Source organism: Saccopteryx leptura, chromosome 2, assembly GCF_036850995.1.
Source record: "Saccopteryx leptura isolate mSacLep1 chromosome 2, mSacLep1_pri_phased_curated, whole genome shotgun sequence".
In the NCBI taxonomy this organism is placed as follows: Eukaryota; Metazoa; Chordata; class Mammalia; order Chiroptera; family Emballonuridae; genus Saccopteryx; species Saccopteryx leptura.
In genome coordinates, this window is record NC_089504.1 from 306,535,828 (window position 1) to 306,548,116 (window position 12,289).

Below are 12,289 nucleotides of genomic sequence, written 5' to 3' on the forward strand. Positions count from 1 at the left end.
TGATCAGCGACCACACAGGGTGCTGCTCTTAGAAGGTCCCTGTGCTTGGGTTTTAATGCTTTTGAGTTCACAGTCTTGAAATTCTTAATTTATCTTTGAATTTGTGTAAATGAAGTCCAGTGGAACAGTGGACTATGCTGGGGAGAGGGGCTTGGAGCATGAAGTCCTGCCGAGGTTCATCTGTCACCCCCACACCCCTTAACCCCGACTTTCACCCATTCCACCCCTACCCCCACCTCAGGGTCAGGCTGGTGCCCAGGTCTCAAGGCGAGATGGCCGCACCTCAGCACATTCAGAGAATAACGTGAGCATCTCACCCTTCCGGATCCAGGTACCAAACACAACTCGGCACAAAGGTTGCACATCCGAGGAGGTCACGCATGTGGGGTGGGAAAGGAAGCTGCCTAGAAAGGGGAGTGTCCCGGTTGCCTGAGAAACACAGCATTAAATAGAAAAACAAAAAACAAAAAAACCTTAAGAACTTTACCTCACACAGGAACGAATTCCCAGAACCTAGCCAGTGTCTGGCACACAGAGGATGATCAATAACTGTTGAATAAAAAGGAATTAAGTCATTAAAAAAAAGAAGAAATGAGGGGCCTGCCCCCAAACTGTAGCCTTCCCCTGCAGGGAGGAGGATGCCGGGATGAACTCGCAAGTTTGGAAGCAGAAGCAGAACAGTACCTACTCTCCCCTTTCTTACCTTCTCCGGCGCGGCGTATAAGAACTTTCAGGCCCCTACTTTGAGGGAGGGGGGCTATATCAGGCTCTTTCACAAACATTTCCCAAGTTACTCTCACTTCAACTCTCAAGAGCTGTATCTCACTTTCCCGAGACCAACGAGTCGGCCCGCTCCAATGCTAGCACTTGAGCGCAGCCCGCGGCCCGCCCCTTGCCCGGGACCGCGCCAGGTCCCGCCCGGGAGCTCGCCTGTACCGGGCCGGCTGCCCAAATCCAGACACCCCACGCCGAACCGGGGTTCCGGACACTCTCAGCCGTCGTCGCCACCTTGCGAGATAAAATGGCCCAGACGGTACCGCATGCAGCGGGCAGCTATCGCCTCAAAGAAGGCTGGTGCGGGTTGCAGCCCCCTTGCTGGGCTAGCAGCCTCGGACCCGTGAGCGCCTGCCCTGGTCTCCTAGCAACAGGTAAACACTGCGCGGCCCCGCCCCCGGCGTTTGTGCGCGCGGCCCGCGGGCTGCCGCGCGTCCCATCCCTGCGTAGTGCTAGCCCGCAGTGTTGCGGGTGGCCTCGGTGCCTCCGTGAGGCGGGTGCTGGAGCCCAGCGTGGCGGCAGCTCGGTGGCTGGCTGCCCTCTAACCCTGCCGAGTTCCCCGGAGCTTCTCGGCTTCTGAGTAGCGTGGCGAGGGCCCGCACCTGTGGGGTTCCCCGGGAGTGCGAACGAGGAAGCCGGCTGCGGGGCAGGAATGGGTGCGGGGGCTCCGACCCTAGGTGACAAACAGATTTAGGGTCTCTCTCTCCATTTGAGGATTGGGAACCCATGCCACACTTACCTGCTCAACTGAGAAGGGAGTTACCATGGTATGGTAATACACGTCTTTTTTAAGTATAAGAGATTCCGATTCGTTTCCTACTGTTCTGCTTCGTAGAGTCACGCTTTACTGAGATTTGGCATCCATTTGCATCTCCTCGTGTTGTGGGTGGTGTCCAACCCAGTGGTCTGAACACCTGGGTAAAGATGTGGGGGAGCGAGCTTCCCCAGGTGGTCTGCGCGATGAGTGGGACAGCAGCAGCAGCAGAATCAGGCTGATCCCTCTTTCTTTCTGTGAGTTGGTTGGTTTTAGCTCCTTGGCTCCGTTGAGTCAGTTATTTTCACATCCAGAGGATGGTTTAATGTGTGAAATAAAGAGAGGCTTGTCACGTGATGTGGAACCCCTGGATGCCAGTAAGTGCCAGCACATAGTGGTCAGGCAGTTAGCTGCTGCCACCACTTCCCTGGTCCTGTGTGGGGTTTTAATCTACAAATTAAGAAGTAAAAAATGAGTCCAGGTGCCACTTGGACCGCTGGCTCATTTTAAAGAATTCCAGCTTAAGGAAGGGCTTTGGAGGAGACGTTTTAGGCAAGGAATCCTTGCATTTTATGCCTAGAAAAGTTTGCAACGCCCTTCCATCTCACAGAGTTCCAGGTTAAGCCTCTGAAACCTCAAGCCTCTGTTTCCAACCTCCAGCTGGCTCTCTCCATCCAAGAACCTTAAGTTGTGTTCAAAATCCAGCTCTTTTAACTACCTTCTTTGGCCTCATTGGCACGTTCCAATAGTTCATTCATCCTCCTGGCCTCAAACTCACAAGCATTCCTATTTCTCAACCCTCATTCAGTCTCTTAGGACCTGCTTCCCTCCCCAACAGTTACTGGTTGGTGGTCAGGTCCTCTTGGCCACCAGCCTGATTCTGGCATTAGCCCATATCCAGCTGCTATCCAGGGGTTCTCCATCTCCTTTGTCCTCCTTCCCTGCCAGTTTGATTGTCCCAGAACCGATATGATCTTATATAACCTGCACCCCATATCCTCAGGGACTTCCACTGTGTCTACTCAACTGGTACTCTCAGCTTGAGCTTGGCGCTCAGAGCTCTTGGTAAAGAGGCCTCAACGTCTTGAGCTTTATCTACTGTATTATTTTCTCTGCTTAATAAAAAATCTCACTCTAGACCCACATTATTCTGGAACCCTCCTACACCTGCCCCATCTCTAGCTATTGGTCTACTTTTCTTCAAGACAGACCCAGCTCAGAAGTACCTCCTGTTTCCCAATTGCTCCCTAAGCACCCATAGCCCTCCGTACCCTACTTATGGTGTTTTGCCTGTTTGACCTTGGAAAGCCTTATTCCTCACCCACATTAGACTGTAGTGTAGAGATGTGTTTGGCAAATCTGCGTTCCTTCCAGTTCATTGCGTGTAAAAGCACTAAATAAATACCTCTTGATTTAAACTGAGTCATTCCCAGATTACTTCACAAGGTTGATTTTGCCATTTTCTTTCAGCCCAGGGAACTGAAGCAGAGTGGTTTAATAAAGTAATTTAAGCTGATGGCTTCCCACTGCTCCCTGCAGAAAGGCTGAACACTTTAGCTTCCAAAGCCTGCAGGGCAGAACTGCACACTGCCTACCTTTCCAGCCTCAACTCCTTTCACTGCCCCCACTCCATGGTTGCCTATGGGTCGGCCACATTGATCCTTTTTGTTGTTGTTGTTCCTTCAACTTAGCATGTTCTCTCCAGCCTCAGAGCCTTTGCACCGGCTGCTTACTCTGCCAAGGAATTCCCCACCCTTCCACTCTTCTTCCTTCATATCCCAGACTAGGTCACTCCCTGTCCATCCTATGTCATCATAATTCCACGTACCCCTGGCTGCTTCTTTCAGAGCTCAGTGGTGAGGAAATGTGTTTGTGATTTCTCCTCACTGGCCTGTAAGGCTCATGAACACAGGAGCCAAGAACTGCAGGGCCTGGCACACATTAGGTATTTGTTGAATGAATGAAAGAGGCATCTTAAAAATTCAGAGAAGCAGACCATGCCAGGTAGCTCAGTTTCTTAGAGTGTTGTCCAAATATGCCAAGTTTGCAGGTTTGACCCCCAGTCAAGGCACATACAGCCATCAACCAACAAATGCATAAATGAGTGGAACAACAAATCAATGTTTCTCTCTTTCCTTCCTCTCTCTCTAAAAATCAATCAATCAATCAACTAAGGTTATAAAAAAAATCTCAGAAAAACAGAAATCTACATTTGCTTTCTAAATCTTGGGTCTGCATTGCATCTGAGTTATAGTTTGTTCACACAGCGCATATTTATTCATCTCTACATTGGTATAGGCCTGGGGAATTCAGTGGTGAAATGGTAGACAAACCGGTGGTTAGGGAAACATACAATTAATACACACACACACACACACAAAATACTATTAGTGAAGTGTGCTTAGAGTAAGGAGATAGAGCATGAAACTGCTGGGAGGGTTGTTTGGAGACATAACCCTTTGAGACAATCCCAATTTATGTTTGTTGAAGTGTCTTGGTTTGGGCAATAAATTATATGGTCATCCTAATTATAGCTAGAATATAGATATGGTGACTGGGAGGTTTTTCTAAAGAGGTGATGTTTGAGCAGAGGCCAGCAGGAGGAGGAGAAACAAATTATGCCACCCGTGGAAGGTCTGCAGGAAGTGGCAGGAACAGAGCGGAGCTCCATGAGTTTGGGGACAGGAAGGAAGGCCAGTGTGGCTGGAGGCATGTGGTCTTCATTAAGGGTTTAGAACTTCAAGTCAGCAGCTCTGAGTTTTGAGACCAGGAATAGCCAAGAGCCATGGAGTTGTATTGAACCAACCTAAATCAGCTCAGAAACTGAAATTTTTCACTCATGGATACTAATTTATGAACAGATTTACTGAGGTATAATTGACGTACAATAAATTGCACATATTATATTTACAATGTACAGTTCGACGTTTGGTGTAAGTATGCTCCCATTCAGCCATCACCACAATCAAGATAATGTGTTGATCACAAATTTCCTTGTGGTCCTTTATAATCCGTCCTTTTCTCTTGCTTCTCCGTACATAGCTCCCCACCCCGCATCCCAAGCAACCCCTAATGTGCCCTCTGTCTCTGTAGATTAGTTTATAATTTCTAGGATTATATATATGGCATTAAACAGTATTGGGGGGGTCTGGCTTCTTTCACTTGTATAATTATTTTGAAATTCATCCATGTTGTAGTATGTATCAATGGCTAGTCCTTTTAATTGCTGAGTAGTATTCCCGGGTATTGTGATACCAGGTTTGTTTATTCATTCATCTACTGGTGCACTTCTGGGTTGTTTCCAGGTTTTAGCTATTACAAATAAAGCTACTGTGAACATTCATGAAAGAGTGTTTGAATGGACATATGTTTTCATTTCACTTGGAAAGTTCCCAGGAGTGGAATGGCTGGATCATATGGTAGATATGTGTTTAACCTTTTCAAGCAACTGCCAAATTGTCTTTCCAAAGTGGCTCTCTTGTTTCAGATTTCCCCCAGCAGTGTATAAAAGTTGCATTTTCTCCACATCCTCACCAACAGCTGGTATGGTCAGTCTTTGTAACTAGTGCCAAATCTTTTGACTGTTTTTTATATTGGATTGCGTTCTTATTATGTTCTGAGAGTCTTTTATCTATTCTGGATAGAAGATTTTTGCAATATTTTCTCCCAATCTGTGGCTTGACTTCTCATTTTCTTTTTTTTTTCTTTTTTATTTAATTTTGAATTTATTTATATTTTTACTTTTCTTTACAGAGACAGAGAGAGAGTCAGAGAGAGGGATAGATAGGGACACAGACAGGAACAAAGAGAAATGAGAAGCATCAATCATCAGCTTTTTTCATTGCGACACCTTGGTTGTTCATTGATTGCATTCTCATATGTGCCTTGACCGTGGGCCTTCAGCAGACCGAGTAACCCCTTGCTGGAGCCAGCGACCTTGGGTCCAAGCTGGTGAACTCTGCTCAAACCAGATGAACCCGCACTCAAGCTGGTGACCCAGGGTCTTGAACCTGGGTCTTCCACATCCCAGTCTGACGCTCTATCCACTGCGCCACTGCCTGGTCAGGAGACTTCTCATTTTCTTAACAATATCTTTTGAAGAGCACAAGGTTTTAATTTTTATGATGAATTTATCAGCTTGTTCTTTCATGGACTGTGCTTTTAGATTGTCACATCCAAGAAATCTTTGCCTGATCCAAGGTCAAAAAGGTTTTTGGGGTTTTAAATTAATTAATTAATTAATTAATTACAGAGACAGAGAGAGAGTCAGAGAGAGGGATAGACAGGGACAGACAGACAGATGAAAAGCATCAATCATTAGTTTTTCATTGCGCATTGCGACACCTTAGTTGTTCATTGATTGCTTTCTCATATGTGCCTTGACCATGGGCCTTCAGCAGACTGAGTAACTCCTTGCTTTAGCCAGCGACCTTGGGTCCAAGCTGGCGAGCTTTTGCTCAAATCAGATCAGTCTGCGCTCAAGTTGGTGACCTTGGAGTCTCGAACCAGGGTCCTCCGCATCCCAGTCCGACGCTCTATCCACTGCGCCACCGCCTGGTCAGGCCAAAAAGGTTTTCTTCTAGCTTTTTTAGTTTCTGATTTTCTATTTGGCTCTCTGAGCCATTTTGGTTAGTTTCTATAGATGATGCAATTATGGATTGAGGTTCATCTTTTTTGCAAATGGATATTTATTGTTCCATTTTCATTCATTATAAAGGTCACCCTTGCTTCACTGAATTGCTTTGCATTTTTGTTGAAAATTGGTTGTTCTTATATGTGTGTGGATCTGCTTCTGAACATTGTTCTGTTCCATTGATCTATTTGTCTATCTTGATAGCAGTACTGTCTAGATACTGTAGCTTTATACAATGCTTGAAATAAAGTAGTGTTAGTCCTTCCACTTTGTTCTTTTCCAAAGTCCTTTGAATTTCCACATGAATTGTAGAATCCTTTACAAAAAAGGAGAACTTTGAATAAAAAATCAGCCCTCTATCTTATGTCCTTTGAATTTCCATATGAATTTCAGAATCAGTTTGCAAATTTCTACAGAAAGATGAAATCTTGGAATAAAAATGTGTGAATTTTAGTTCTCAAACCTTTTTAGAGATCAAAACACCTTTTTTTCCCCCCCCAGTTATTTCAGGTATGTCAAGTATGGTTGACATGCAAAAAGATATAGTCATTAAAAAAAGCCAAGGCCTGCCTGACCTGTGGTGGCGCAGTGGATAAAGCATCAACCTGGAATGTTGAGGTCGCTGGTTCAAAACCCTGGTCTTGGCCCTGGCCGGTTGGCTCAGTGGTAGAGCGGCGTCAGCCTGGCGTGCAGGAGTCCCGGGTTCGATTCCCAGCCAGGGCACACAGGAGAGGCGCCCATCTGCTTCTCCACCCCTCCCCCTCTCCTTCCTCTCTGTCTCTCTCTTCCCCTCCTGCAGCCAAGGCTCCATTGGAGCAAAGTTGGCCCAGGCGCTGAGGATGGTTCCATGGCCTCTGCCTCAGGCGCTGGAATGGCCCTGGTTGCAACAGAGCAATACCCCAGATGGGCAGAGCATCACCCCCTGGTGGGCATGCCGGGTAGATCCCAGTCGGGCTCATGCAGGAGTCTGACTGCCTCCCCATTTCCAACTTCAGGAAAATACAAAACAAAACAAAACAAAAGAAACCCCTAAAAAACAAACCCTGGTCTTGCCTGGTCAAGGCACATACAGGAAGCAACTACTACGAGTTGATGGTTCCAGTTTTCCCCCTTCTTTCTCTCTCTTCACCTCTCTCTAAAAATCAAGTAAAATCTAAAAAAAAAAATAAGGTCAGGACTCCAAATCATTTGCGTTTTTACTAAGCTCCTAGCTTCTCCTCTTCATTCCTGGGCTTTATGTCTAGGACTATAATCCATTTCACTGAACAAAAACATATTTTAGTGTTTTTAACATCAACTATGTTTCTCTTTGTTTAACTTGGGACACCTTTAAGATGGGATGCTATGAACAGAACATCTATTTCATATGAACATTTGCAAGGTGTCCTTGAGAATTTATCCATTCCTCTGCTTTCCCTTGTCCGGAGCAGACACCCTCTAAATAATACACCCCCATCTGTTATTTTCTGCACGGGTGGGTCATAGAACATAGAGAAGGCAACTCAGCTTTGTGCAGGAGCTGGAGCAAAACTTCAGAGGTTGTTTATTCCTGGGTTCAGATGTAAACCTTCCTCTTCCCATCAGGCATTAGCCTGGCAGCGTAGTTGTGGCAAAAACACAGGTGCTGAGCCTACTGGACGTCTGTCTGCCCTGTGAGCTTGCTGAGCCAAATGATACCTACCTCTCTTGAAATCCAGTTCTGAGAACTAGCTGTGATAAAGTGAGGGTGCCAGTCATTTATTAATGCTTGCTTCATGTCAGTATTTGTGTCTTATACTCACGTCTCTGTCCTCGTGAATGCTTGGCAAGCTAGACACTACTGCATAACAAGTGCTAAAATGTATCTTTGCATCCTGAAGATCAAAGGCTTCTAATTTCATTTTTAACAGGAAAGTTCCCATACATACACAAAAAATAGAATAGGAATATGAATTCCCATATATTCACTGCTCAGATTTAGAATTTATCAGGATGTTGCCACATTTGCGTCATCTGTCCTTTTTTGGAGCAGGGGGAGTGGAAGCGGCAGTTTTTGAAAGCAGATGTCAAGCCTTCTTTTATTTCATTTCTGCAGATTTTAGTGTGCCTCTCTGGAATGTGTACACATTTTTTTTTTGCCTAAAAAGATGTCTTTCTGGGGGGTGGTTGTTCCAATCAGAATGCAAAGTCCTCATGTTGCTTTGAGTTGGGCCCCTTTTAGTCTAGGGGACGTTTCTTCTCCTCTGCTGCAATTTTTTTCCTTTTAGGAATGTATCTTTTCTTTAGTTCAATAGGACGTGTTGAAAATTATATCAAGGTTATAAAAACTAATTTTTTGCCCCATATGTATACTTGTCTTTGAAAGCCAGGTAAGGGGAAAAGAGCAAAAGGCCGGGGCAAGCCTCTCGGGAAGAAGCAGAAGAAACCTGAAGTGGACATTCTGAGCCCCGCCGCGATGCGGAACCTCTACTACATCGCCCACAACGTGGCCGACTGCCTGAACATGAGGGGCTTCCGCTGGCCGGGGGCGCCCAAGTCCAAGAAAGGGAAAAACAAGACTTGAGTGACAGCGTCTCACAGCGCGTCTCTGGCACAGAGAACAGAACTTGGGGAAGAACAATCAGGATAATACAAGGACTGCAAGCAGAAGGGACTTACTGAAGGCCACTTGAGATGCAAGCTTTTCTTTGGTAGATAATGGTCAAGAAATGCAACTTACCTCCTCAGCTCAATCTAGGTATGGTTAGCCAGTTTGGTTTTTCGGAAGTTAAGAGGGAAACATCGGAGTCATTCCTACACCGCATGCTGTAATCTGTAGGACTTTAAAAAATTATTATAATCCTAGATCAGAATTAAACCTCACTCTCAAAAGGCGGTACTGGTTTGCAGGCATTTTCTTTTGTCAAAGGGGGTTTATTATTTAGAGAGGACATGGCAAAAAGCACAGGATTTGCTTATGAACATCCTTCTCTTGGGCACTGGTTCCTTTCCTTGTCTTTTCCAGGAAAATAATAAATCTTTTGTTTTTATAGTTTTCTTCTCAGCAGTGTGACTCTTGCCTGGTTCTAATTAGCCACAGAGGCTGGTAGAGACGGGGTTAGGGGACCTGGTTAGGGCGTATGAACACGGGATTCAGAGAAGCCCACAGCGTTCAGAGGGTAGGGTGCAGGGGGAAGGGAACAAAGCAGCCCCGGCCCTTCGCTGTTCTGTCTCACCTGACTCTTCTCCCTCTTTTTCTGCACACTTACATCTTCTTACCGCCTTCTGCAGGCTTGCTTTTAAATTTGGCTGACCCCAAATTATGGAATTTGTGCCAGAAACTTGCCCGAAGCATTCTGTTGATATTACAGGCTCTTCCTAGCCTGGGCGGAGACACTTAAGAGATAAAGTTGCAGTTCTTTGTCCTCAGCCCCAAAGATCTAAAAGCCCCAAATGTGAAACCAGGAAGGAAAGGCATTTTTAAATGTAAGCACCGTCTCTGAATCGCCTGGCACTGCACCCCAGCCCCCTGCTTTGTCTTCCTGGCGTGTCTTGCCGCTTCCCCCATGCTAACACCTGCACTGTGGTCTCTACTCACAGCTCTGGCTCCTCAAGGCAGCAGCTGTCCTGGGATGATTTGGTTTGTCTGGATTAAAATGATGCCACAGGCTGCTTCATGAAACGCTTGAAGATTCTTGTAGTTGGCTAAAGAAAGCTGCAACCCAGGGCCCTGGCCGGTTGGCTCAGCGGTAGAGCGTCGGCCTGGCGTGTGGGGGACCCGGGTTCGATTCCCAGCCAGGGCACATAGGAGAAGCGCCCATTTGCTTCTCCACCCCCCCCCCCTTCCTCTCTGTCTCTCTCTTCCCCTCCCGCAGCCAAGGCTCCATTGGAGCAAAGATGGCCCGGGCGCTGGGGATGGCTCCTTGGCCTCTGCCCCAGGCGCTAGAGTGGCTCTGGTCGTGGCAGAGCGACGCCCCGGAGGGGTAGAGCATCGCCCCCTGGTGGGCAGAGCGTAGCCCCTGGTGGGCGTGCCAGGTGGATCCCGGCGCATGCGGGAGTCTGTCTGTCTCTCCCCATTTCCAGCTTCAGAAGAATACAAAAAAAAAAAAGAAAGCTGCAACCCAGGATTTGGGGTTTCATAAGTATCAGAAAAGAAAGGAAGTCACAGGCATCTTTGTCCTAGAGAAGTGGGGTGCTCATCACCCACGGGAGTTTGATGGGGATGTCATTTGTGTAGCGATGCTGTCGGTGGTGCAGATTTGGGGTGAGCCCTTGGCTAGTTGCCAGGTTTCCGTGGAGGTTGGTGCTCCTCTTAACCTGAAGGGGGCTTTCTGCTCTCTGTCGGGCTTTGGAAACGGAGAGAACCTTCCCACTCTGCTGAGACTGCTGGGCTGGATCTAGTGGTTTCTGTTTGTGAACACACTAGCTCAGTCCTCAAAGTTTAATGTGCATCACAGGTACCTGGGGGACTTGTCAGGCCCCACCCAGCAGGAGAGTTCGAGAATTTGCGTTTTTACTAAGCTCCTAGGCACACCGCTCTGCTGGACCACATGCCCTCGGAGGAGCAGTGCTCCAGTTCCTGCTGCTGGACCAGATGCTGACAGGCCTTCTGAGTCTCTGCGCTTGGAGGATGGCTCATGCCCTCTCTGCCTTGCTTGGTCGGGTTCAGGAGCTCGTATCTGAGCAGTTGTGTTTATTGGAACTCTGGGGGGTGGCCCTTGCAGACCTTCCCTCTGATCTCGCCGGCAGCAGCAACAGCCTTGTTCAACGACAGCGACATACCGATCAGCAGACATGTACAAGCTAAGGAGGCCATCTGGAACTGGGAATGCTTTTTTCTGAGAAGCTTAAATAATGAGCAGGGAGGATGTAAGCATAGGAGAGAGGAAGTACTAATCTGATCAGATGGGACACTTACGCCCAGTGTTTGGCAGAGTGGCTGAATTCTTTTCAGTCATTGGAACCCTGGGGTCATACAGAAGCCAGGAGGCTTTGTGAAGCAAGTAGCTCTAATTTTTTAGAGAAATTAAATTTTTAACACCTTTGTCAACAAACTTGGCTCATTTTAACACATTTGTTTTGCATTTACTCTGCTTGGCACTAGGAGGATAAGCCAGGGTCCTTCCAGCCTGGTGCCCCCAGCCTGGGGAAGGCTGGGCACAGATGCCATCACCACCGAGGGCAGTTAGGCTTCTCTTTCAACTTCATACGACTCAGGAAGGTGAGCAACAGGAGGCTGGGGCCAAGAGATGTTAGTAGGACCATCTGGGAGAATGGGAACAGGGACTGTGATCTGCTGGACAAGGGGTCCTTGTCTCAGTCTCTTTTATAAAATAGGAGATGAGCCTGACCAGGCGGCGGTGCAGTGGATAGAGCGTCAGACTGGGATGCAGAAGACCCAGGTTCCAAACCCCGAGGTTGTTGGCTTTAGAACAGGCTCATCAGCTTGAGCACAGGGTCACTGCCTTGAAGCCAAGGTCGCTGGCTTGAGAAAGGGGTCACTTACTCTGTTGTTGCCCCTCCCCCCGCAAGGCACATATGAGAGAGCAATCAATGAACAACTGAGGTGCCACAACAAAGAATTGATGCTTCTCATCTCTCTCCCTTCCTGTCTGTCCCTATCTGCCCCTCTCTCTGACTCTCTGTCTCTGTCAAAAAAATAAAGTAAAAAATAAAATAAAATAAAATATAAATTGGCAGTAAAGGTAGAAGGGAGGGACTTGGGGCTTAAACTGGTGCACAGAGCACACCTCCTGCTGTCAGCATCTGGTCTGTGCCCAGCGCCTCTGTATCTTCCCCTGGTGTTGAGAGGGTGTAGCACAGGGATTGGGAAACTTTTTGGCTGAGAGAGCCATGAATGCCACATATTTTAATATGTAATTCCGTGAGAGCCATACAACGACCTGAGTACGTTACGCATTATTCAGTAAAAATTTGATGTTGTCTCAGAGGACAGCTGTGATTGGCTCCAGCCACCCGCAACCATGAACATGAGTGGTAGGAAATGAATGGATTGTAATACATGAGAATGTTTTATATTTTTAATGTTATTATTATTTTTTTTTCATTTTTCCGAAGCTGGAAACCGGGAGGCAGTCAGACAGACTCCCACATGCGCCTGACCGGGATCCACCCGGCATGCCCACCAGGGGGCGATGCTCTGCCCCTCT

General features: G+C 47.2%; 1 protein-coding gene across 1 annotated transcript; it reads left to right on the plus strand.

The window, feature by feature from the left end:
- The first annotated feature begins 1,457 nt into the window (after positions 1–1,457).
- On the plus strand, positions 1,458–8,703 carry SMKR1 (small lysine rich protein 1). Its single transcript, XM_066366164.1, has 2 exons — positions 1,458–1,541; positions 8,506–8,703. Exons 1-2 carry the CDS (start codon positions 1,539–1,541, stop codon positions 8,701–8,703), a joined length of 201 nt encoding a protein of 66 aa, XP_066222261.1. The 5' UTR covers positions 1,458–1,538.
- Positions 8,704–12,289: the final 3,586 nt, after the last annotated feature.